Source organism: Plecotus auritus, assembly GCF_963455305.1.
Source record: "Plecotus auritus genome assembly, chromosome: 1".
NCBI lineage: Eukaryota > Metazoa > Chordata > Mammalia > Chiroptera > Vespertilionidae > Plecotus > Plecotus auritus.
In genome coordinates, this window is record NC_137770.1 from 34,558,286 (window position 1) to 34,585,089 (window position 26,804).

At 49.6% G+C, this 26,804-nt stretch overlaps 1 protein-coding gene across 2 annotated transcripts in view; it reads right to left on the reverse strand.

Moving 5' to 3' along the window:
* Positions 1 to 1,728: 1,728 nt before the first annotated feature.
* SYNE2 (spectrin repeat containing nuclear envelope protein 2) overlaps positions 1,729 to 26,804 on the reverse strand; it is a 321,491-nt gene continuing 296,415 nt past the window's right edge. For both annotated transcript variants that reach the window (XM_080686255.1, XM_080686256.1), the window contains 17 exons: positions 24,814 to 24,976; positions 20,270 to 20,457; positions 19,646 to 19,796; positions 19,209 to 19,391; positions 15,247 to 15,384; positions 14,192 to 14,386; positions 12,738 to 13,020; positions 12,146 to 12,214; positions 11,124 to 11,263; positions 8,867 to 8,981; positions 7,963 to 8,165; positions 6,820 to 7,020; positions 5,534 to 5,662; positions 4,261 to 4,452; positions 3,414 to 3,500; positions 2,984 to 3,033; positions 1,729 to 2,732 (listed from right to left, as the gene is read on the reverse strand). In XM_080686255.1, the coding sequence (XP_080542381.1) occupies positions 2,510 to 2,732; positions 2,984 to 3,033; positions 3,414 to 3,500; positions 4,261 to 4,452; positions 5,534 to 5,662; positions 6,820 to 7,020; positions 7,963 to 8,165; positions 8,867 to 8,981; positions 11,124 to 11,263; positions 12,146 to 12,214; positions 12,738 to 13,020; positions 14,192 to 14,386; positions 15,247 to 15,384; positions 19,209 to 19,391; positions 19,646 to 19,796; positions 20,270 to 20,457; positions 24,814 to 24,976 (2,710 nt within the window). In that variant the 3' untranslated portion in view covers positions 1,729 to 2,509. The remainder of the gene's footprint in view (positions 2,733 to 2,983; positions 3,034 to 3,413; positions 3,501 to 4,260; positions 4,453 to 5,533; positions 5,663 to 6,819; positions 7,021 to 7,962; positions 8,166 to 8,866; positions 8,982 to 11,123; positions 11,264 to 12,145; positions 12,215 to 12,737; positions 13,021 to 14,191; positions 14,387 to 15,246; positions 15,385 to 19,208; positions 19,392 to 19,645; positions 19,797 to 20,269; positions 20,458 to 24,813; positions 24,977 to 26,804) is intronic.

The following is a 26,804-nucleotide window of genomic DNA, read 5'->3' on the forward strand; positions in this document are numbered from 1 at the left end:
CCATTAGCGGGCTTTTAAATTTGGGCCTTTTTACAAATGTTTGTTGTGTGAAAGATTTTGAGATTTGCTTTCTGCTCCTCCAGGTACTGCTTTTTCTTTGCTGTGTCCCTTTACTGTCAATGCACTGTTGCAGAAAGAAGTTTAATGTCACATAAGCTAAATAAAATGTTTTTCATAATTTTGGTTTTAAAACTGTATTTGTTGGGAGTTGAGCATAAGGATTTTCAGGGATTAGGCTAAGCAGCGTTCCCATTCTGTTCTGAATTCTATTTTAGGTTTGCAGAGCCTTTTAAGAGTTTGATGAAAACCACGGATGCTCTTCCTAGAAAAAGGTACATAAACACAAATGCTTGTGTACAATTTCAAGAGCGCTTTTTAGACGGTAGCAATTTAATCGTTAGTCAGCTAATCTCACACTTGTGATTTATGGCCACAGGTGCTGTGTGCTCAAGTAAAATGCAGCCCACAAATATAAATATGTAAATTTGGGTAGATTTTCTGTAATTATCTCATCTGAGTCACTTAGTATTAAACCCCACTTTAGGGATGGGGAAAAAAGAATTCATTCATGCTGAAGTTATCTTAATGAAACATTCCTTTGTGGTGGGGAATGCTAAACCTTAGGACAGTGTAAAGCAGATTAGGTTTAACAAACCTTTGGGGCTACACTGAGTTTCATGTAGAAAGGCTTCCCTGGGGTGAGGGTTTATCCTGAGACTTGGTGTGCATAATTAGGCTTTAAAATGGAAACAACACTTCCTTTTCCACTTGGACTCACCAGTCCCTCCTCAAGGGCGGAAAAGGTCTCCAGAGTGGTCACCTCCTTTGGTCAGAGAGGTGAATTATTATTATTTTTTTTAAAATATATTTTTATTGATTTTTTACAGAGAGGAAGGGAGAGGGATAGAGAGCTAGAAACATCGATGAGAGAGAAACATCGATCAGCTGCCTCCTGCACACCCCCCACTGGGGATGTGCCCGCAACCAAGGTACATGCCCTTGACCGGAATCGAACCTGGGACCCTTCAGTCTGCAGGCCGACGCTCTATCCACTGAGCCAAACCGGTTACGGCGAGGTGAATTATTTTAAAGAATTAAAAGACCCTGAAGTTACTTTCCCTCCATATCTCTTGGATGGTGCCTTTCTGTAAGCTGCTCGTGACCTGCCGCATCCTGGGCGTGTCTGATCCACAGAAGTGGCGCCTCCACGGAAGTCGGAGCTTCCTTGGCTTCCCAGAGGTTTGTGGTTTGGGAGGAGAGAGCGGACTGAGGTTGCTGCTGAGTCAGCTGTGTCTCCCAAGGTGCAGGTTAGGAGCGGCAAGCGAGGAACTGGTTCAGAAACTTTTAATCACCCTCTTTTTATTTAGGTGAAAAATAGACAGTGGTAGTGGGACTGGATGCAAAGCAGGTGGCTTTGCCTATAATGTTTGCTAAACACTATTTGTTCGCTTTGGAGAGAACTGGGAATAGAGAAATCTGGGTGAGATTATCCTTCCCTACAGATCTACAGAGTCACACACTGAGTAACTGCCTCATATAAAGGGGTAGGCCTCTAGATTTCATATTATTCTGTACAAAGTTAAATAAGTAGAATCTCAGAACAAAATAAAGCGTATCTCAGAACTAAAACCAACAAATCCCTCTAAATAGTTTAAAAATAATTTTTGTTCTCTGGGAGATTACACATACTATTTAGCTGCTTTGTAACATAATCCAGCACAACAAACGTATGGCTATTTTTTGTTTTAATGAGAAACATTGTACATACGACAAACAGCTTCAGGTATCTGTACCAACCCCCCTGTAGCCAAACAGTTAAAACCTGAAGCAGCACTTTGAATGTGAAAAGTCTTATAAAATTAACTTATAAAAATGCCCCTATCAAGTATGTATTTTGGCATTTACTGTACATTAGTCCAAAGCTAAAATCTGATTTTCTTAAAAAAATCAAAGTTTACATTCATACATACAGGTGCAGCATTGTTAAAAAATATGCACAACACATCCATGCAATATAATTTTTTTAAAAAAATTTAAAGCAATATAAAAGAGCAGACCTTAGTACTGAACAGAACATTTTGGTTTATAACCTGTAGCTCAGAATTGTTAGCTGATTGGAGTAAAATTAATTCTAAAACATTTAAAATGTGATTGTTTTGTTCAATCAGCCAAGGGTGCATGTGAGTTTCCGAACCATTTCTAAGGCAGAATCTGCTTGCTTGTTTCTAGAACATATACTACGTGATGAACACTACTGTTCACCTGACCATATCAGCTACATTTTAATAATGTTTACAAATAAGTCAGAATTCACAAAGTGCTTGGCTCCTCAGGAAACTGCAGTTCCCAGAGATCCCCAAACCAGTCCTCTCTGGCCGAGCCCGGAGGGAGGCGTCCGCAGCAGGTCCCTGGGCGGTGCTGCCGCTCAGTCACTCACAGGTTGGCCTGGGGCCACGAATTGGGCTCCCGAGGACACAGGCTGGTGGTGGCGCTGCTGCAGGCTGAGCCTCTATGTGGGGGGTGGCCCGTTGGTGTACCTCAGCATGGGGTAAAAGGACCTGGCGAAGTTGTTGGCCTGTGTGCAGCTGTAGTCCTCCTCGGAGGAGGGCAGCAGGCAGGCCAGGAGGAGCAGCAGGAGCAGCAGCAGCTGCAGGGGCAGCGCCGCCCGGAACACCCGGGACAGGAAGGAGCGCTGCGGCCGTGAGCGGCCTGGGTCAGCGGGGCCCGGCACCCTGGCAACAGAGAAGGTGGAGAGCTCAGCAGGAGGCTTGGAGGGAAAACCCACTCCCAGTTCCTGACCCCCTGCTCATGGAAGTAAGACACCCAGGACCTGAGATTGAAATGGGACCAGCGGCTGGGGTTCAGGTTTGGAAGGGAAGCCTCGCCCCTTCCAGATGAAAAGAAAACTGTACGGTTTTTACAAAGACCTTGATCGTGGCCTTGGTGAGCTTGGTGGGTGAACAGGGGCATTCAGGGCTGTTACCTGCTGTCTGTCCTGTTCTTGCCTTTGGTAGTTCTCTCTGCTCCGGTCTCCTGGATGAAAACAATTCAGTTAGTGACTTGAAAGCTTTTAGTTCTGTCAATGAGGAAACATCCTTCCTTAGGTGGGCTTCCTGACGAGCTGTGGTGACTAGAGAATTCGTTTGATATGAAGCTCTATGAGGTAAGTAATAATTGGGTTTGTTGATCTGTGGTTACTGGAGACCAGGAAGCCTCCAGTTAGAGGGCTCCCCTCTTTCACAACCTGCTGCCGTCCCAGAGAGGAACCTGGAGGAGGCCTTCCCCACCGAGCAGCAGGCTGGAGCAGTCTATGGCGCCATGCCTTTTCTACGGGGCCGCGGAGTCCCTGTTCCTGTCCTCCCAGTGGCTTTGGAAACTAACCAGTGTGGTTCTCACAGCGGAAGGGCTCTCACCTTTGCCGGGGTAGCTGGCACGTACACGGCTGGAGGCTCGTCTCCAGCATCCACCTCATCCAGGCCGGGCAGAGACGGGTCTGGGATCTGCAATCCATACCCCACGAGTCCATTCAATTCAGGGAAACAGGTTCTGAATAGTCTCCACAGCACAAAAACGTGCTTCATGCAGAGTCTTCATCACGCCACCCCACCTCCCCAGCTCAAATCTTCCCGGAAGAAGGGCTTTTTCAGACAAAAGGGAATGTATATAAACAAGGCCAACTTCTTGCATTAAAAACCCGCAGCACATGTGGGGGGAGGCTGAGGTCAGCAGGAGCAAGAGGGACAGAAGGAGCTGCAGTGAGCTTGCGCAAGTGCTGCCGGGACCACGTGCCAGCGAGACCATGTGGTCCTGCTGCACAGGAGGAAATGTGAACTCTAGAATGGAGGGGCCACGGTTTGGGTGTTCGTTTGTTCTGAGCTGGAACACATTTTAAAGGCCAGAAAGCAGACAAATGAGAAAGTGGTCAGAGGAGAGTGAGCAGGGTGTAGAAGAGGACTTGAAAGGATGGCACATGAGAAAAGTGAAGGCTCGCGTCTTCAACATGAAGGCAAGGCAGAAATGGTAGAAGCATTGGAATTGTTTGGATTAGCCCAGCCCTGCTGATAGGAAGGCACTCTTGTTACGGTATATCCCTCTTACGCTACAAACGATAAAACAGCTTAAAGAGCTTATGTAATGTTTTCAGGCCACACGGCTAGAGAGGGGTATGACCTCGAGACGCCACTCCCACGGTGAGCTTGCGGCCTTCCTGCTTGCATCTGTTATGACATCTTTATATCTGAAAGCCACCCGGGGACTCACCTGGCTTCCCTGCAAGGACATTAAGTCATGGGACACTTGGTCCAGTAACCGTCTGAGCTTCTTCTTGATGACATGCACCTTCTCTTCGGCCTCAATGTAGTCTTCTCCGTGCCCCTTAATGAGAAGGCTGTCTGAAATCTCTTGCAGGGAGTTCACTTGAGGTTGACGTTCCATTAGCTCCTTTTCCAGTTGCTAAGGACAGACAAGTGGGAAACAGTGTTTATGCAAAGGGGAGCTAGTGCGGCGGGAGCAGGCGCTCATTCATCAGGATGAGCGCGGGCTGGTGCTCCACTCCAGAACTTTCCACTCCTCCCGCCTGTGTCCGCAAGCCCAGCATCCCTTGGAGAGCAAGCTGGCTGCACCCTGCCCCTTTTTATTCCTTCTCATTCTGGAGACAACTGTGTTGCTGGAGGAGTCAGAGGAAGAAGTGAGGGGAGACAAGGCCCTTATCCACTAATGGCAGGAGGGCAAGGGAAAATCTAATGAGTTGAGAAAAGGCAGCGTAAGCGTACTATTTAGAAATATAGAGGCAGCCGGCAAATTCGCTTGTATTGTTGAGGGTGGTTATGTGGCTCTCTCGCTGTCCAATATGGTAGCCACTAGACAACATGTGACTGTTTAAATTAATTAAAATGAAAAGTTCATTTCCAGTCCCACCAGCCACATTTCAGGGGCTCAGTAGCTGTCACACTGGGCAGAGAGCAGACAGAACATTCCGTCACCACAGAAAGTGCCATCCTGCAGAGCATGGCTTTATAGAGGTTTTAGCACAACCATGTTTTTTAAACGATGACCAGCATTGTGATTAAATGTTAAATATTTAAAATTAAACCACATATAAGTATGTGGATAAAAATGTCAACTTGAGTGCAAATGAGGTCTCATGTTAACACGTTCGTGAAATAAGTACATGGCAACACAAGTGACCTCCAAGAAGTAAGACTTTTCTATAGTGGATAAAGGAAACTCGTACATGTGGACCATGTGCATCCGATTTCCCCCCAAATGAACCATCTTCACAAGGGAGAAGAATGCTTCAAATGGCCTTAAGTGTCTCAGGATATTGCTAAACACCCTTGTCCCCAACAACTTAGCCTTGAAGACTTCCTGCTCTGGGCCCTTCTCTTCATCCCTGCAGGTCATCCTGCTTCAGAACACAGAGGGATGCGCAGACACCCACCGGCACTGCTGTTCCCAGAAACTCCAGGTGAGGCTACCCAAGGAGGACTCCTGACAGGCCAGGGGGTGCAGAGCCGCCCAGGAGAAGACTTACCAGGAGTTCCTCCCGGCACCCCAGGAGGGCCTGGGGGTCTGCCTTTGGGCCAGTGACATGAGCCTGCTGCCTCCGGCTCTCAGCACTCGCCAACCACAGGAGCAGATTCTGACTCAACTGGTGGAAGTCCTTAAAAAACAACACACATCCCAGCATTGGCCATTCATAAAAAGAAGTCTAGTCCATCAGACTCATCTGCTCTTCTTGTCCTATCCCGTGGATAAAAGGCCCAAAACAAGGAAAGCGGGGAGGAGAGAACACTGGGCACAGCTCCAGGAGGCAGGACGGAATCTGCCAAGTGAACAGGCTGACGCAACGGCGGAGCTTCAGAATGCCCCACCGGCTGTGACAGAGGAAGACCACGCAGATGTGCTGGGTTCAGTGGCTAAAGTACACTTAGTCACACAGAAGTGGTATTCCTTAGGATGAATGGTTACCCCTGATATATAATAAACCAAGGACAGGGCTGTGTGTGGGCTTATTGGTGGCTCATGTTCCCTATGATGGGGTTAGAGGTAACATGGTCTGAGCATTTAATGTGTTGGGTGCTGGGCTAAGACTACAAGCATACCGTCCTAAAAAGAATCCTGTGAGGAAGGCACTAAAATTATTCCCATCTCTCTATATAAAAGGCTAATATGCAAAGTGTCCCCTTGGGGGTTCGATTGCTCGCTGTGACGTGCGCTGACCACCAGGAGGCGGTGTGGGACGAAGGGAGGCCCTGGCCAGCAGCCGGCAGCTGGGGAAGGAAGGCCCCGGCCAGCAGCCAGAAGGCCCTGATCGGTCTTGACCGCCGGCCAGGCCTAGGGACCCTACCCGTGCATGAATTTCATGCACCGGACCTCTAGTTTTTCAGATAAGAAAACTGAGGTCTAGAAGGTTCAATGATTTGCCCAAAGTTACACAGCTACTAAGGCTGTGGAGCAGGTTAAACTGCTCCTTGTTCCAGGGCCAGGAGCCTTCATCACACTGCTATCGAGCCTTCCTGACAAAAGGATAGAGATGGGGCAATGTTGGAGTGGCGTTTCTGACCCCTGGAATGCTTGCTGAAACCCTCACACAATGAGTGGCCTGGGCAACAAAGCAGGAGACCCAGGGCAAGCGTCAGGCTGTGAGACAGCAGCTGGGCCTCTTCAGAAACAAATGGTAAAGCACATGTTTCCTAACACAGGACACATTCGGCTGTGCCAAAGCAGCCTGACATGATAAAAATATCCGCCCCTCCCACCCACGTGGGCCTGGCTGTGCCCGGGACTGGGCCTTGGGCACCAGCTGTGGCGGCGTACCTGGCACTGCATGAGCGACTGCCGCAAGCCCTCTCTCCAGCTCTCCACCGCAGCCCACGCCGCGTCCCAGTGCAGCCGCAGCTGGCCCACGCTCTCATGGAGCTCCTTGGACTCGCTGCTCCCGGTCTGCAGAAACTCCTTGCTGCTCACGTTGAGAGAGACCACCAAAGCCTTGTAGGTGTCCAAGGCGTTGAGTATCTCCTACCGCAGAAGGAAAGGCTGGGTGAGGCACTCTGAAGAGAGTGGTGTGGGGTTCACTTAGAACAACCTCCGTGGGAACAGATCTTCCAAACGCTCCCCCAAGCCGAGGCCACAGAAACAGGGCGACCTCGCCTATGACTGGCTGGGAAGCGTCAGGTGAAGAAGCTGCCTTACAAGGTCAGTGCACTTGGCCGCTGGGCAGAGAGCAGAGGCCTGTCTCCTGGCCGGCCAACTCAACCAGAGGCCAGCTCAGCCGGGCCGCTGAGCTCTGGCTGGCTTAACCCTTCTGGATCAGATTTAAAAAGCCTTCCAGATAAAGTACACTTAGTTACACAGAAGTGCTCTTCCTTAGGATGAACGCTCACCCCTGACACCTCAATGCACAATGAAACAACAGTACAAACACGAAGGCTGCCTGCCCCTGCCCTGGGTCCTCTTAGGAGCACAGGCTCCCGCCCCTCCCTGGTTCCTGGCCAGGCATTCCAGTAGGGTGAAGACTGACTGTGTGGCTGACAAATCCTAACTGGGTAGTGGAGTAACCAGATCAGGCCGCCGAATTCAGCAGCAGGTGAGCTGGTTCCCCCTCTCCCCCCGATCCCAGCGCTCCACCACCAGCCTGGACCGCACACAGGCTGGAAGGGTGTTTTTAAGCTGCCTCAGGGGCCACTAGCACCTCTGCAAGAGCCGGCAGGTGCCTCTGAAATCAGACTTCCCAGCACTGGGCATCTGAGCAACACCTGCCCAGCACTGCGCTGGGCTTTGGGTCCATCTGTAGATGCTCTTCTGAATGAAGACAAAGATCTGCATCCACGTCCCTGCCAGCTACAGACGTGAAACGGAAGAGAGGGACGGCCAGCACACACCCCTGACAGACTTGGTCTGTTCGGTCAGCACAGCCAGCACTTGCAGGCGCACTCTGCATCCTGCATCCCTCCGCCTCACCTTCAATCTCTTCACCCTGAGTGCCAGTTCCTGGACGTCAGAGGGAGGCGTGGCCGTCTTTAATGTTTCCAGCTCTGCTTCAGTGTTTTTCAGCCCGGTGATGGTGTCATTGACATCAGCGTTCAGCTGTTGCAAGTCTTGTTTCATTAAGAGTTTCTTCCGAAGTTCCTGTGCTTGAATCAGCTCCCATCTGTCAAAGGCACCTGGAATAACAAGCAGCAACTATGCAAACAGAATTCTCTGTCTCCAACTAATTCAGCGTCAGAGTGATAAGACCTGTAGGGGATGCTCTTTGCTGAGGCTCAGCATTGGGGAGTCCTTCCTTTCCCTGGAGTGTGGAAGGGGATGGTTCCCTGGCTCTGGCTCAAGGCCACAGCCACCACACTCCCACCGGCTGGGGGGAGGCAGCTCGCTGGGTAGGAGACCCCGCGTGTGGCCAGAATGTGGTCTGGTCCCAAGTTCAGCATTTCAGTTCGTGCTGTTGTTACGGCCCTTTCTCCTTTGGTCTGTGATGATCAGATCAGGGCTATCAGCTTGACTTTAGACTTGGTTGAGTAATTATTTTTATAATCATTGAACTGTTCTCACGAGGAGACACCTGACAGAACTCTTTGAAAATAAGCTTCCTGTGTCTGCTCTTCACATACAACTGAAGTCACTAAAACACACACTTCATCACTGAGGCTCATTTTGTCTATGTTTAAAGAATAGTTTTGAATAGTCCAGGAATGTGTTCATAAATACAAGTCAGCTAATTCTGAAATAACTTGGCAGCTGTGGGGGAGGGTAGAGTTATATAGCTGGGCTACTCCTAATTAATATTCTGTTGAGCCATGACTGAAATCCCTGACTAACCCCCAATACAGACTCGAACCCTCTCCGCCACCACCTGCTTTAACAGTACCTGACTGCTGCCCGGTGAGGGGAGCCAGCCCCTTGTCCTCCTGCTGGGGGCTGCCATTCAAGACGCTTGGGCCTTCCTTGCCACCATCAGTTCCTGGAGACAACAGCAGCTTTACCTAGAAGGAGCCAACTTTGTGTTATCCTCTCTCCATTTAAGGCTGAAGAGTACCTTGGCTCATGTTAACAGGTACAAGATGAGGATACGGGAGCCCTTTCCTTCCAGGGGGAACCTCCTGGAAATACAAGCGCTTCAGGGTGTGGGTGGCACAGGTGAGCATGCCCAGCTGGTGGCCCAGGGAGGGGGAAGCAGTGGTGAGTCCACACCGGGAATAAGTGACTGGCCTAACGTGAGGCTCCTTCATACTCTGCCCAAAGGAACCGTGCAAAGAGTTAAAACCACCACTGAGGTTAGCACCTTTTCATCTGTACAGTGTTTTACACACTTTCAGTTCTCCCTCCCAGTCCCTCTGAGGAACTGGTGGCATTACTGTCTCCAGGAATCGGACCTGTCCCCTGGGCAGTTCATTAGCAAGCATTTATTCTTCACTGCTCTTCTGTCCTCACAGAGTTGGCGGGCCTATTATCTCAGGCCTATTATCTCAGGCCTTTCCAAAAATAAATGTAGCCTTTTTTAGAAAAGCCACAATTTCTTTGGATTGTGTCCATATGGCCTGTTTGTGTGGAATGGACATATAAAAAACCTTCAGATTTCTGGTGACATGCCTGGTTTCAGACACCAAAAAAAGGGGTGAGCTGTTGGAACTGGCCAGGCGAGGGACACGAGCATAGTCACTGGGACTATGGGTGTAAAGCAAAGATGAGGTGCTGGGGTCTCTCCCCCTGGACTGTGAGGTCTTATTCTGCAGAGAGACAGGCTACAAATGACAACTACTTGCTGAGCCAGAGTTCCTGAATTGGGCCTGGGCAGCCACTATCGAATGACTCCGGTCTGACCACGTGCAGCCAAAAATCTCTAATTATCGAGCTCTCTTCACTCCTAGACACCGAGGGCACGCTGAGGACTCATCCTGTGAGGCTGACACTGCTTCTGGTTTTTCTGAGAGACGACACTGAACATGCAACTCACTCATTGCTAATTCTCTGCACTGAGGATGAGCTGGGGCCAACATTAAATCCTAGGCTGGCTGTCCCCCAACAGCTGCATAGCCAGAGGGGTGCCAAGACTCATGTTCCCAGAGGGAAATGTAAGAAGGAACAGCATTGTTATAAATAACAATAATGACGCATATACACAGTAGTGTATAGCAGTAATAATAATAATGATGGTGACCACTCCTGCGGGCCGCCTTCTTCATAACTGCATCCACCCAATCCTGACAACAACAATTATATAAGGTATGTGAAGGCTCATGGAGGCAGGTCGAGGGCTTACAGATCCAGAGCAATTTATTGGCAGGGCTAGGAATCAATCCCACGTCTACCCCAGTACAAGGCCAAATCGTATGGATGTGAAGTTGTAATTTTTGAACAGGGTGTGCCGTGTGGTCAAAAGGGAACCATAACACAGGTCTGGGAGCTCAGGTGCCACACAGGAAAGCCCGCCCTTCGCTTCTCCATTATTTGCATGGATGACGGACTCAACGGTAATAATCACTGTTACATCATGTCCACACACACACAGGTAAATCCATTTCTCAGGGCCACTCATGGCATGTCCCTGCCAGTCCTTCCTGAATTGGCCAGAAACCTATTTTTAACCCAGGTCAGTTTTGCCAGGGTTTGAATGAAGTGTGGACAGCTTGGCAGAGATACTGTCACCGTGGGAAAACCAACTCAAAATGTTCCTGGGGAGCGAGCACACACAGTAGGCACTAAAGTCCCTCCCTTGAAAAATTTTAACTATTTACTCCTGCACTTGGGTGAAATAAGCCAGTCAAAGATAGACAAGTCCCATACGATTTCACTTATATGTAGACTCTAATGACCAAAGTAAACTAACAAAATAGAAACAGACCCACAGATACAGAGAACAGACTGACAGCTGTCAGAAGGGATGGGCTTGGGGGGCTGGGTGAAAAAGGTAAAGGGATTAAGCAAAACCTGTGGGAAAGGAGGGTGGGGGGAGATAGAAGAGAATAAAGGGGGGTAGATGGTGATGGAAGGAGACTTGACTTGGGGTGGTGAAGGCACAATACAATGTACAGATGATGTATTAGAAAACTGTACACCCGAGACATAATTTTATTAGCTGATGTCCTCCAATGAAGTCAATAAAGAAATTTAAAAAAACTACTTACATAAGCTGGTTTATAAGGGGTGCTGGAATCTGAGGGGATGGGTTGTACATTCCTATCACCTCCCATTTGTTTGTAGCGATGCTTGGGACAGGAAGGACTGTCAGGAACGTGCCATGAGTGGCCCTCAGAAATGGATTTGCCTGAAACAAAAAAATAGCAAGTGACAGTCCATTCTCTCCAACCAAAGGATTCATGTTTAGTTACATAAAAAGGTCACGGCAACATGGCATCAGGTTATGGTGGAACATGAGTTCTGCAGCTTTCCTTGCAAAGCATGCACGTTTGCAAAATGTCAGTATGTCCCAGAGGGGAATGGAATGAGTCATGCAGCTGAGCAACACTGGGCCTTCACTAGATGGGTTCACCATGGAGCACAACGAACATATGATTTGCTGCGGGATTAGTGGTGTTTTGGAGCTGGGTCTCTCGTGGTGGGGACATTGGCAGAGAGCTGGGTCTGGGGCTACCAGGACTGGAGGCCTTTCAGGTTTGGGGGGGCGGGGATGGACGGGACCAGAGGGCCCCTCGTGGCTGTGCCCAGTTCTGCAAGTGGGGCGGGGCAGGGAATGAAGATTAGAGCTGCAAGTTGAGGAAAGGAAGGTTTCTTCTGCAACCAATGCAACAGCACCTCTACCCTTACCTACACTCACCCACCCTCTTCCCAGGAAATCACCGGAAGCAAGGAAATAGTTCCAAACCAAGCCACCATGAAGAAAGCTTGGCCCATGCCAAGGGACCTGAGTTAGACGGCAGGAAGATAAAAACTTAAGAAGGCACCACGAAGAATTCCCTTCTGCGCAGGCCTGAGGGGGAGAGGGATGGCGGCGAGACTGCTCTGGTCTGGCTGGGGATTTGGGAGGAGCGCGCAGGTATGTGTGAGTACGGCAGTGTGAATACACCATGACACGAGGCCATGGTGTCCACGAAGGCAGAGGTCAGACATGACGTGGGAGCGAGGTTTAGGATGCAGTGTGCGCCGCGGGTGCTGCCATGTTGAGACACATGCACGGGCAGGGGCCTACCAGAAGATGCTTTCAAAGTTTTTGTGGTCATTTTAAGATATGCCTCAGGATTTTCAGGGATTTCTACATCTGAAAAAGAATAATGTCATTTTCCTCACTGCAGGAATGCCCCAGTATCAAATTAAAACAGTAGAAACATTGTCAGCTGGAAGGAGAAAGGTAACTACCCTTTACCTGTTTTCTTAGAAAGCTTTCAAAAAACCCAGAAGGATTTTTTCAGCCAACTCCCAACTGTCTGAAGCAGTGGGGGGAGGGGGGGGAGGGGGCCGTGCACGGAAAGAATGAAAACTCTCACGCTATGGGCACTCTGAAAAACTGGCCAGAAAAGTTCACTGATGAGCCAGGGCCATCCGGGAATAGCCTTAGTGGCCCAACTCGAATTTCTGTTTTTTCCCCTCTGATCCCCTCTACCATAGGAGTGAGCCAACTCTCAGGTGAGCCGGCAGTGGGCAGGACAGAACGCAGGAAGCCACAGGAAGTCTGGGTCAGCCACAGCTGGACTCCTGATCATTGAGAGTTGGCCGTGTTGTGAGGAGTTAAAAACATAGCCACGTGGTCAATTTCAAGGTCTCTGGACACCCAGGCCCCTTACCTGACAGCGCACTGTAGTATGGGCCCTCCTCGTCGTCTTCGTGAGAGGAGGAGCCCCCCACGTCACCTGTGTGATCCCACTCCAGAGGGATGGAGTCCACGCTGACAGGGGTCTCGCAGCCAGACCGCTCGGGCCCCGGGCCCGGGGGCACCAGATGACAAAGGGCCTGAGGAGACGAGGGTTCCTCCATCTCCCTCCTCTTACGCCAAGAGTCAGTCTGGATCTCCCTGGGGTCTTCCATGTCTGTTTCATTCTCAGAGGCTTCCTTTTCATCTTCCAAGCCCTAAACCGGGAGTATCCAGTTTTAAGAATTAACCAAATCATAGGCGACTCCGGTTCTGAGGAGCGTTGGGAGTTGGCCTGCCCAGCAGTTCCCGAAAATGGCCATCAGTTCCAGGCCCTGTTCCTGGTTATTCCAATTTAGACTCTACGTCTAGTGCGGGTCCTACAATTGTTATTTGCCAAAACTCCATTTTCTTTCCTAGGAAAAATCTTAAATTTGATAATCTACACTCAACACCTTTATCTAAAAAAGAAAGGGAGACCAAAGTTTCATTGATGGTTATATGGCAGGTTCCTCCAAAAATCAGAAAATTAAAAAGTAAAAGAAAAATTTTAAGGCAATTAGTGTTCTGATAAGATTCACATGTTCAGGGACCACACGTACCAGGTTCTTTCTTTTTATCCCCAATCTTATTGTTCAGAATACAGAATCATATTCTCCCTGTGTTATCATGACTCTAAGAAAAATGACTATCAACTGCTACCTTTAAAAATGAGAGTAATGAAACGATGTGTATAATGCACCAAATATCCTAGCTACTTAGGCAATAAAAAACTGTCCTGAAAAGAAAAAAAGAGAATAATGTAGGTTATTTTTGAGGCTACGTGTGATGAAGAAATTATGTTTGAAGTTGGGCAGTTGACGACACAAAAAAGAAAAGATAGCCAGTTGTGTTGGTCGAAGGTCATCATCAAAGCTTCAGGCACACAAAGGCAGTGAACTCTGGGTAATGGCCCGACACCACCTGAATTTCCCCAAAGGCCCCTCTGTCAAAGGAATCATCACAGTTGCTTTCAAAAGCGGTGATTTCGGCACTTCAACGGTGAGAACGAAGCACCAGAAAGGCACAAATATTAAGAGCTCCCAGACATTAGCATAGAGGAAAAGGCCAGTACAACCCCATCTTAGCACTGTAAGCAAAAGCAGAGCAGTTATAAAAATACCATAGGAGTACTGACCCGGGCCAGAAAACCCTGAACCAGGAGCACATGGGAAAGTGTCGAAGGGGCAGGGCTTGGCAGAAGTGCTATCCTTTCCACTGGGAGATGGGAGCCTCTAGGTACCTGTGCCTCTATATTAACAAAAGTGGAAGTAAAATTTTCCCACGACAAGTCTGGTCAAACCCCAAGTCTGAGTGGCCCAGAAGCCCCTGTGGGTGTGCCCCCCTTACCGGGGCGTGGGAGGTCAGCCGCCGGTGGAAGCGGGCAACCCTGCCGAACACTTCCTGGCAGTATCGGTGCAGCTCCTCCAGCTCGTCCTCGATCAGCACGGCATCCAGGGGCTCGCTCTTCTGAATCAGCTGCTCCCCGAAAACGATGAGCTGGTCAATCTTGTTGGTGTTTAATGTAATTTCCTGTTGGAAACCCTGTGAGGAACATGAGAAAGGATTTCAAAGAAAGGGATTTCTCTGAGGATTCAGACAATGTCTGTTTCTTATAACAAGCCACAGAAAAGGCATCGAAATGTCATGATTGTTTTGTGCCTTCACCTAGTACTCTAGCTTCATCTGTGTGTTTTTTTCTTTCTTCATCAGTTTTTAACAAGGTGACAGAGATTTAATAATTTAAAACAACTGTCAGTATTTTTCCGTCCTCCTTCTAGGCACTGACTTTTCCAATTAAAATGATTCTAAAAGTCTGACATGGATGGCCGGCCATGCACTGTTACTGACAGTGACACTCGGCGGAAAAAGAGTATTTCCCATAGTAAGCCACCGATGGGCATTTGCTTCAGCGGACACAATAAGAATGATCATTAGTGCCATTCTACCAGGGATGAAAAGTTCCATTCTCAACTTCTTGTGAAACCTAGCCAGGAGGGAGTGATGTGAGGTTCAAGTGTGATACCGATTATTGGTAACAGTGGGAGAGGAGATGGTATCTGTTCTGGGCCCCTCCCTGATACAGCTGTTCCCGTTATACTGCACATCTGGAGAAACAGCATCTCATGCCTTCTGTTTGAATCTAAAGAGTGTTCTCTCCCTGGATGATTATAAAAGACGAAGAGAAAAAGGGGCCTCACTCCACTGATCCCTGGGCTGCAGGGAACAGTATCCTTGCTGGTGAGCACCCAGCGTGCAGGTGGAGGGTGCAGGTGGAGGCAGCCCGGCAGCTTTACCAGCTCTGGAGTCTGCCCCAAGGGTATCAGGTGAAATCTGTACTCGGCCGCTCGCCTCTGCGCAGGCAGCTGCGTTCCTTTACGAGGTGCCGAGGGAGGAAGGCTTACATTGAGCTGGCGCATCTTGTCGTCGGCGTCGCTCTCGGAGAAGTGCTCCACGTTGGTCAGCTGCAGGTCCATCTCGGTCAGCCACACCAGGATGCTCTCCCTCGTGCCCTCGAATTCTTCCCTCTGGTTGGTGAAATGCTGCAAAAGGGGAAGAAAGTCACGTTTGTGATGATGGCACATGAGAATGGAGGCCCCCAGCAAGGTTCTAGCTGAAGGGAGAGGGTGCCTGGACTCAGAAGCCTGTCTCCAGGGACTGGGCCCACAGGGCATTTGGGCCAGTGCGATCAAGCTCCCCAACGTCTCCGAGTCTTGGCATCTTCCCTGGCAAGCGAGGTATGGGGATGCTGGCTGTGATCTCTAAGGTCCTCTCAGCATTTAAAACTCTCTGATTCTCGAGTCTAGGTCAGGGATTTTTCCAACCTGTCCTCTGAGCAACCCCCTCCAAGTTCAAGCATGGCACCAGGCCCATTTTTACCCATCAGCCGACTGTGGAAGCTTTTGCTTGACAGAGGAGTTAGTAGCTTACGATGGAAAATTACTGCTCTGAGGGTTGAGCTGAGACTAGCCCCGTGTGCCTTCCCTGATGTAATTCTGGATGAGTTTCCATCACCTCCAGTGAGGGATGCCTCTCAGGTTACCATGTCATAGACAGATTCCCAGACCAACATTGCATTCAGCGCCAAATGAGGTTTAGATTGTCATAGTCAAGTCAGCAGGAGATAAATTAACGCAAGGGGGTTCTCTGAAAAGCTAGCCTGAGAGGGTTAAAAGAAAACCAAAAGCCCAGATGTTGATTTCTTTAGAATGGTTTCCAGAGTACTCCACCCTGAGAAAGAAGCAGGAATTAAAATGACTGCCTGCAGGTGCGGCACACACGGGTCCTGCCAGTTTACACCCGATGCACAAAGGCTGACGGACATAGCACGTTTTCTAAATTATAGAAATCTAAGGTGAATGTTTACATTAAAAAAAAAAAATCTAACGCAACATCTGAGGTTGGGCAGCGTGCCCTGGAATTCAGAGAATCGCTGTCCCAGCCTGCGCAGTGCAGAGGGGACTGTCATGTCCCTCACGGTGCCAGAACCATCGGGACACAAAGGCGGGCAGAGGGGCAGCTCGGCCAAATCCAGGCTGAGGTCCAGCCCTAGTGACAGCAGTGCCTGCACTGCACAGCCTGCGAGCTAGTGTGACCGTCAGGGGTCACAGACAGCAAAGAGAGAGAGATGTGTGTAACACAGATCACATAAACAAGCTCTGCCCAAGAAGCCAGTCCTTTAAAAAAAACACAAAGCTGGCAGGGGAGAGGAAAAGGAAGATGGCAGCGTAGGTAAACTCCTCCCACAACCACATCAAAATTACAACTAAAATAGAGAACAACCATCATCCAGAACCACTGGAAAGCTGGCTGAATAGAAGTCCTACAACTAGAGAAGTAAAGAAGAAAGCACACCGAGACGGGTAGGAGGCGTGGAACAGGCTGGTCTGGCACCCACGTGGGCTGCTTTTTTAATGGGGAGAGAGATTGTCTCTGTGGAGGCCACCAGGAGGAGCAAGCGGTCCCAGCCCCATCCCAGGGTCCCAGAGCTGGGAAGAGAAGTCCCTATGTCCTGTAAAAACCAGTGCAGATTGGGGCTCAGTGACACAGAGGCTGCAGGAGACCCAGTTGTTCCTCTTAAAAGGTTGGCACCACAAATTGAACTTACAAGGTCCTGCTTCCTCAGCTCTAGCACCAGGGTGAGGCTTTGGGGAACACAGACACATACCAGGAGTAACTGGATTGTCTGGCACTGGGGCAGGAATTTGGGGGCGGCTTTCTCCCAGATGGATTCCTATGCTGGGATCTCCCCGGTTGCATGGCGGACTGGCAGCCATTTCTGTTTGGTCCGCCCTGGTGATTCCCTAAGACCCTGCCTCATCCAATTATAACCCCACCCAAGCTGTGTGCAGCAACTTTTGCATACGAATGGCCTTGTCCTTGCTCAGGTTAAAATCTCTCAAATAAGCTACAGCTGGGTCAGGGAGCCCCACACCTATCAAGACCCGACACCAGTACCAGCCTGCCTTGCTTCATAGCTGGGCCTCATCTGGGCACTTCCAAACCCAATACAAAGAGGAGGAATCTTAAGATCTCTCTGTAGCTCCTGCTGGGTGGCCCCAGGCAGTGGCTGACTTTCCACCTCCCTGGGGACTCAAGAGACAGTGTACCCAGTGGTCAGTGTCAGATCATACCAGATTATAACTCTTCACATCCATAAGCAACACACTCAGGGGGCAGACTCAGTGAGCACCAAAGCCCCACTGAAGCAAGTCCTGTTCCATAGGGGTGTCTCCTGCACAGCAGCTCTTTCACTGTAGTCACAGCTAATCCTCACAGCCAATTGGTCTGGAGGCCAATTCCTCTCAGTGACACCAACAGCAATCAAGACTTAACTACAATAAGACTGTGCTCACATCCCACAAAGGGGTGCACCTAGAGCTCCCGGCTCAGGTGACTGGGGAGGCTGAGCCACTGGGCCATATAGGACACTTACTACACAATGCCACTCTACCAACTCAAGGAGACATAGCAGCTCTACTCAATACATAGAAATAAACACAGGGAAGCAGCCAAAATGCAGAAACAAAGAAACATGTCACAAATGAAATGGAAGAAAGCAAACTACTGGATATAGAGTTCAAAACCATGGTTCTAAGATTACTCAAGAATCTTCTAGAAACCTCCCCAAAAATGGAAAAGAACCAGTCAGAAATTAAGCATACACTGACTGAAATAAAGAATAATATATAGGGATTCAACAGTAGAGGATTCTGAGAATCAAATCAACAATTTGAAATATGAGGAAGCAAAAAACAACCAGAAGAGCAAAATGAAAAAAGAATCCAAAAATATGAAGATAGTGTAAGGAGCCTCTGGGACAACTTCAAGTGTACCAACATTCACATTATGGGGGCGCTAGAAGCAGAAGAGAGAGAGCAAGATATTGAAAACCTATTTGAAGAAATAATGACAGAAAACGTTCCCTACCTGGTGAAAGAAATAGACTTACAAGTCCAGGAAGCACAGAGAGTCCCAAACAAGAGGAACCCAAAGAGGACCACACCAAGACACATCATAATTAAAATGCTAAGGGCAGAAGACAAAAAGAAAATCTTAAAAGCAGCAAGAAAAAGGCAGTTACATACAAGGGAATGCCCATACGACTCAACAGAAACTATGCAGGCCAGAAGGGAGTGGCAAGTAATATTCAAAGTGAGAACAGCAAGGACCTACAACCAAAATTACTCTACCCAGTAAAGCTATCATTTAGAATTGAAGGTCAGATAAAGAGCTTCACAGACAAGAAAAAGCTAAAGGAGTTCATCACCACCAAACCAGTATTATATGAAATGTTGAAGGGTATTTGTTAAGAAGAAGAAGAAAAAAAAGAGAAAGATAAAAAATATGAACAACAAAATGGCAACAAATACATACCTATCAACAACTGAATCTAAAAATCAAAATAAACGAATAAGAAATCTAACGAACAGAATAAACTGGTGAATAAAATAGAATCAGAGGTATGGAAATGAAACAGACTGATGATTCTCAGAGGGAAGGGGTTGGGGAGGCAGGAAGAGATTAACCAAAGATCTTACATGCATATATGCATTACCTATGGACACAGACAATTGGGTGGCGAAAGCCTGGGGTAGGGTAGGATGGAGGGGGGCAATGGGGAGGAACAAAAGAGACATCTGTAATCTCAACAATAAAGATTAAGAAAAAGAGAGAGAGAAAAAAGAAAATAGAAGGAAATACAATACTTGATATTAAAAATAGAGGCAAAATTATTTTTATAGATTAAAAATAAAGCTGGCAGATTTGGCTTGAACAAAAGGGAAGAAGGTCAGTCAGCTGAGGCCTTGTGGCAAGCCTGCTGTCGCGTGCCGCCCCTCCCTGGCACCCTGGGCTGAGAAGTTACTCTGAGCCTCCGCAGGATGGCTGTGACCCGCCTCTGGAGCCCGTCCCAGCGCTGGTTGCCCTCGTGGACCATCTGCTTCAGCCGGCTGGCCGTGTCGGTGCGGTTCTCGCGGGCCAGCCGCCGGTACTGCTTGTTGACCAGCTCCAGCTGCGTGAGCCTCTCGTGCACCTGCCGCTGAAAGGCCTGCGGCACACAGAGCGGCGTCAGGGCTAGGGCACCCCTGCCAGCCCCCGACTTCCTGCTGCGAGCGGTTCACACCCACACTAAAATGGCATGGCGGGGGCTCGCCCTGCCTGTTCCCCTGCCCCTAGCTAGAGGATAGGCATTGGGCCCACTGCATGCGGCTGGTGGCAGGCTGTGCCCGGGGCCCTGGGCAGTGGTGGGGGCCCGAGCCCACCGCAGGCGTGTCCCCAGGACAGGGCTGGAGAGGGTCTTACCTCAAACCTCTTCAGCTCTTCTTTGGCAACTGTGTAGAGCACCTCCGAGGAGTTTGGGGAGGCCGCCGTCCTCTCGGCTGACGTGAGCCAGTCTTCAAAGCGCGAGTAATCATCTAAAAACTTCTGCCACAGGCGCCAGGTCTCCTCGATTCTGAGGGCAAGGAGATAACTTAGTGCAAGCTGCTCATTTCGACCAGAGCTCCGACCTTTCTCTCTTGACTGGTCCCCGCCCTCCCCCCGCCAGCACCGGCTCTCCTCGGTGCAGAGACCCTGCTACGCCTTCCAGGAGGTATCCAGGCCCATTGCTCTGGGTCAGGACACCTTCCTCCCGGCAGTGCAAGCCCCTCAGAGCCCCTGCTTCAGAAGCTAACAACGGGGACAGGGCTACATGCAAGGGACAGCCAGCCATGTCACACCCACAGCGCTGAAAGCTGGGAGAGGCGTGACCCCATTATGTTTTCCCTGAATGATTTCTCTAATAAGCACTTACACCTACTGAGCCTTCTCTGCCAACAGCCTTTGAAGGGAACGGAACACAGTTGCTTATTTAGGTCAGGAGGGTGCACCGACTTCGGCTGAACCCCCCTCCCCCCGCCAAATGTTTAGGGGCAACTCAGTTCTCACTTCATGCGTCGCTCCATCGACATGGCGCATATGTTCCTCCAGCGCCTGTCCAGGCTCCTGGTGGTCTGCTGGATGGAGTCACACTCCGTCTCGTTGGCACAGGCATCTGAGTCGTGCAGCAGGACATCACAGATGTTGAACACAGACTCCACCCCCGCACTGTGCTGCTCAATGTCTCGCTGCAGGTCCTATGATTATAGGAGAGCAAGAAGCACCTTGAGATGGTGGTGGTGGGAGGGTCAGCATCAGAGGGTCCCCAGTCCTCCCTACCTCCCAGCCCAGGGGGCACAGCCCTGGGTGCATTTCCACCTCGGAAGCAGCAACACAGGCTGGGTCTCTCATCTTTGCGCAACCCTCATGCTGTAGCCCCTGACACAAAACCCAAGCGCTGGCAACACTGGGATGGATCTGTTGGATGGACTATGTGAGGGGTGGAGAGCAGGGGAGCCTGCCCTCAGAGCCCGCCACCCCACAGACTTGGGGAGGTAGGGGGTCTACTCCAGACCACTGACTCCAAGGGCCTCAAATGTAGACTTGGCTTTGGGGAGGTCTTCCATAGAAAACCGAGTCTTTTCAGCAGGACCTAACACGCTAGCAACATAAACTCTTCACCTTTTCTGGTCACAGAGTTCTTAAATCTACCAAGACCTTTGTTATCTTCTCACACGCCAGGCTGTGCAGGCAGCGCACGGTGCACAGCCTCCAGGAGCCCAGCCCAGGGCGCCACAGCCCCAGGGGAGGACTCAGGAGTAGAGAGCCCCCCACCCACTGATGGGGTCCAGCCAAGCTCGGGGAGGGGACAGGGTCTCTTGAGTCTTGTTCTGTGATGGTGACAGTGACGCATTTCCCTAATTTGATTGTAGGAAAAAATAGAAACCCTGTTTAAGAATAAACACGGCCCTGGCCGGGTGGCTCAGTTGGTTGGAGTGTTGTCATATACACCAAAAGGTTGCAGGTCCAACTCCTGGTCAGGGCACATACCCGGGTTGTGGGTTCAAGCCCCAGTCGGGGTGTATATGGGAGGCAACTAATCTGTGTTTCTCTCTCTCTGCTCCTCCTCCTCTTCTTCCTCCTCCTCTCCCCCTTCCTTCCTCTCTAAAGTAAAAAACAACAACAACCAATATCTATAAAAAAAGAATGAGCATGGTATTTTCAGGTGTTACTCAGAATATTTCCCTCTGCACAGCATGGGGGGAGTCGGGGGAGGAGAAGGAGCTGTTGGTTTTGCGATTCTGGGCGAGTTAAGCTTCTGAGATCCAGGTTCTGTGATGGGTGACGTGAGACACACACTAACCTTAGTATTCCAATTACATTGCGAAACAGCAGAGACAAAGTTAAATACGCCGCTGTTACGGGTGCGAAAGTTCCCTGGATTCAACAAAGCTCAGTTTACAGGAAGGATTATTCATAAACAGTGGCAGCCTGTCTGCAGGGCAGAAGCGGGAAGTTCACGCCAGGTGACCTCAATGTGTATAATTTTGGAGTTACTACTATTGTGTTCATAGGTAGGACTAAGGTTTTCTTACTTTTCTTCTAATAAATGCACACTTTGGGTCATTCTATGTTCAAGTGGATATGAAAGAATAAAATGGTAACTCAAATATATTTTATTTTATTTTATTTTATTTTTATTTATTTATTTTTTTAAATATATTTTATTGATTTTTTACAGAGAGGAAGGGAGAGGGATAGAGAGTTAGAAACATCGATCAGCTGCCTCCTGCACACCCCCCACTGGGGACATGCCCGCAACCAAGGTACATGCCCTTGACCGGAACCGAACCTGGGACCTTTCAGTCCACAGGCCGACGCTCTATCCACTGAGCCAAACCGGTTTCGGCTCAAATATATTTTAAATCAAGCGGGTCTCAACACGGGTCCTAACTGATTGAAAATGAGCACCTCAAAGTTTAGTCAGAAGAAAGTGTTTTACGGCAGCCAGCCTGTGTGCTGTGGAGAGGGGCAGGGCGGCTGCTGTGAGCTCGCAGCCCGGGCGTGTCTCTGCGGTGGGAGTCTCCCTGGGGTGTGATGAGGATGACACAGGAGTCTTACTGGTTCTCAGCATTGCCACAGGCTTCCCCAGCGTTTACCCACAAGGAGAAAAATCCCTTTTCACTATGTTGAAATAATAAATAAGGGATCCTAACACTGGTGCTGAACGAGGAACACCGACAATAATCCTACCACGGGTACCCACTCGGGCACAGTTTGCACAATAAGGTCTAGGAAACTGTTCCAATGTAATCCGAAGAGCTGGACCTAAGAAACAGCACAAAACAACGCGGAAGACTTTGCCAGCAGCTCTGGAAAGGGCTCCTGTTGGGGTTGTGTTTCTGCTCCAGAGCAGGTGACAGAGCAATGAAGCTGGGGGTGGGGGCAGGGAGGAAAGATGGGGGCCATGAAACTAGAGCCGGGCAACGCAGCCAGGAAGAGCGAGTGCACAAAAGGGACTGGAACAATAAGATAAGGGGGCGAGAAGAAAGCCAGGCTGAGCAGCCAGAAAATCCCAAGGGTGGGGCCCCTGTGGTGGTCTCAGAAGGTCTCCCTGGGAGCAGTGGGGGTGGCGGGCAAGTCAATCAGGGTGGTCTTGGGGAGTGGTTTAGGGGTGGGCATGAAGCTGGGTCGGCCATTGGGGAGGAAGCTGTTGGTAATTACAGAATGGCGGGACCAACAATTCCCCCCAAGCCACCATCTGGCACCCCATGGGAATCAGGGGACCAAAGAAAGGGGGAGTGATGCTGAAGGCTCAATACAAGTGGTTCTTCATTTAAAGGTTGCTCCTTCTCACCAAAACTGGTTTGGCTCAGTGGATAGAGCGTCGGCCTGCGGACTGAAAGGTCCCGGGTTCGATTCCGGTCAGGGGCACGTACCTTGGTTGCAGGCACATCCCCAGTGGGAGGTGTGCAGGAGGCAGCTGATCGATGTTTCTCTCTCATCGATGTTTCTAACTCTCTATCCCTCTCCCTTCCTCTCTGTAAAATATCAATAAAATATATTTAAAAAATAAATAAATAAAGGTTGCTCCTTCTCTACGTTTGAAGACAACACAACCCTCGTCACCTAAAGTAATTCTACCTACAAGATGAGAAACAGAAGGGACTCAGAAGGTCTCAAGGGCATCCAGTGAGAATCCAAGGACATCATGTCCCTTAACCACTGTGGGCTGAGGGCTTGATCCCAAGTGTTCAGACTTTACTTCTGGAAGCAATCAAGCAATTTATTACACTTAATTAGTGACAGAAACATAAGTAAGGTTTTTAGAAATGGCCCATACATAATTTTTGTGTGTGACACATTTGTAGTGTTTTTGATGGAGCATTTAAGGCCTGGTCTTAGAAGAATAAACATATGATAAATTAAAAAAACACACAACAATACTAAAAGTTCCCTCAGGACATCTGTGGTAGATGGAATATCCTCCCACTTCCATCCCCCAAGATGTCCATGCCCTTATCCCCAGAACCTGTGAATATGTTAGTGTTCATGGCAATGGAGAATTAAGGTTGCTATTCAACTGACCTTAATATAGGAAGATGATCCTAAATTATTTGGGTGGGCCCAAGGGTCCTTAGAAGTGGAAGAGGGAGGTAGAGTCAGAGGGAGCAGTGACTATGAGGAAAGGCAAAATGCTGGCGCTGAAGACAGAGGAAGGGGCCGAGAGCCAAGAGATGCGGGAGAGCTCCGGGAGGAAAGGGCAAGGGTAACGTAAAGAAAGCAGTTTCGTCCTAACCAGTTTGGCTCAGTGGATAGAGTGTCAGCCTATGGACTGAGGGGTCCTGGGTTCGATTCCGGTCAAGGGCATGTACCTTGGTTGTGGGCACATCCCCAGTAGGAGGTGTGCAGGAGGCAGCTGATCGATATTTCTAACTCTCTATCCCTCTCCCTTCCTCTCTGTAAAAAAAATCAATAAAAATATATTTAAAAAAAAAAAGAAAGCAGTTTCGAGCCCTAACCGGTTTGGCTCAGTGGATAGAGCATCGGCCTACGAACTGAGGGGTCCTGGGTTCGATTCCGGTCAAGGGCATGTACCTTGGTTGCGGCACATCCCCAGTAGGAGGTGTGCAGGAGGCAGCTCATCAATGTTTCTCTCTCAACGATGTTTCTAACTCTCTATCCCTCTCCCTTCCTCTCTGTAAAAAATCAATAAAATATATTAAAAAAAGAATAAACTCTGTGTTTCGCGTCCTCACAACTGTAAACCTACATTTGCCCAGCCCTATGTTAACAAAAATAAAACAAAGTTCAAAGTAAAAAAAAAACAAAACAACAAAATAAAAAAACATATTGGCCACTAAGATGAAGGTCAGCACCTTAAACATTATCCCAAGTATTTCACAGAGAACTATGTGAATGGCGGTGGAGGGGTGGGCACTGGGGAGGGAGGCCTCCCTCGTCCAAGAACACAGACAGGCGGTCGGCTTTCTCTGGAAAAGCCGGCCAGCGTTGTGAAATGTGGCCACGCGAGCACACAGCCACGAGGAGGCAGGTGTGAGCGGGCAGGTATCAGGTCCACCCCCTCGCAAAAGCCCACTTCCCACGCCCACCTGCTGCTCGGCGAGCCGCTTCTGGATCTCCTGATCATCGCAGACGTCATAGACCACGGGCTTCGAGAGCTCAGACTCAATGCGAGCCAGCCAGGTGCGAAGGTTGCTCATGTTCTTGTCTAACTGCTGAATAAAAGCAAACGTCTCCTTCAGCTTCTTCACCCTAAACGTAAGTGCAGGAAAGAGAAAAAAGAGGTGGAACACAGAAGTGCAGCATGAGGTGGTGAGGATGCTCCAATACGAACGGAGGGGGTGGTGGGAGGAGGGGTCAATGGGGGAGAAAGGGAGACATCTGTGATACTTTAAACAGCAAAGATAAATGGGGGGAAAAGCAACCTATATTGGTCATTGATTTTATAGCGAGAACAACTCTCACCAGATAGGAGTTTTCAGAGTTTGTGACACTTGATGAAATTTCTGTTGCTGCTGAGTTTCAAGTGGACTCAGAGTTAATCCTCCCAAGCAAGGACGAAGTCCTATCATTCCCAGAGTGGGGTTCTCGGGACCCAGCCCGTCTTTCTCTCTAGGTTACATGGCCTCACCTGACCTCTCCCCGCTCTGTCTTGGGCACCCCGAGACTGCAGCAGCCAGTGAATAAAAGCACCCTGATGGGTTGAAGAGCCACACGCCTGGTTCACTCGGTGGTATCTGGCCCATGATGCCTCTCCTGGGACTCCCCTCTTGAGCAAGCACAGAACATGTTCCAACCACGTCTAGTCTGAGGGGTGGGGTGCTGTACACACAGAACCAGCCCATATGGGGCAACTGTGCCAGCCACAGGGCGGGGGGAGGATGATTTTCGAGCACGGCTCTAATCTCATCCACCTCCCCAATCCGCCTGACTCCAGGGGAAATGACAGCTGCTGAGGGAAGACAGTCTCCATACAGATCCTGAAATACAATGTTTCCACTGATCACTTTCACGGAAGTCCTAAAGTAGAGCGAGGGAGGGCTTTTTCTGGAGATCTGTGGGATTTTTAGTGAAATCCAGAGACTTGAAGTAATGGCTGCAATGGGAACGTCCCACTTATCAACACTGTTGCTTCGAGGTGCTGTCAGAACCCCATCCTATGGCACCGGGAACAGGAATTGGGGCACCGGCCCTCACTCACAGCAAGCACCACCGTCATCTCTTCCTTGGCCTGCCTGCAAGCAGCTTCCTCCCACCCTCCTCGCCTTCCTACCCACCTTCGGTCCTGCAGCCCAAGTATACACACGTTAGAGATGGCGAGTCTGATCCCCGCTCAAACCCCGCCAGGCCTCACCCTAACTGACAACCAGGTTAATCTCCCGACTTTTCAGGTCCTCCACTGGTCAGCGGCCTCTGCCTCCAACCCCACACTCGGCAAAGCGGCCCCTCCTCCCTTCTCCCGGAGCTTCTGCCACTGCCCCTTGTCCACGTGCTCCCGCCTTATGCTGTGCCTGCACCCTCCAGTCACTGTGCTGCGTGGGGCTGGCTCCCGCTGCATGCTCAGCACCTCCCCAACGCCTGGTGGGCAGGAGGTGTCACCAAGCCTTTGTTGAATGAATGAATGTGTATAAGACTTCCACCACAAGCTATTTGAGTAGACCACAGAGTGGTGTGTGCGCGCGTGCGTATTTATTTTTTGCATCCTACAGTTGACCAACTCAACCCTAGGACTTCTTGCTCCAGCTCTTTTACTAGCTAGTTTTATGATTTAGGGAAAATCCTTTCACCTCAAGCCCCCTGATTTCTAGTAGGCCTCTGAAGCCCCTCAAACTTCAGGGAGGTGGTAACATCTGGGTGAAATTATGGCCAGAATTCTGGAGGTGACCAGACTGTTCTCTAAGTCCCATTATATCATCTATGAACTGTGCACCTCTGCAAGGTACCCAACTTTCCTGACTCCTGGTTTCCTGTTACCTGCAAAGTCATCCACCTTGCAGGTGGTGGCGAGGAAAACGAGGATGCATGGAAAGCCTCTGGTATAGAGTAAGTGCTCATTAGGATACTAGCTCTTTTAAAAAAA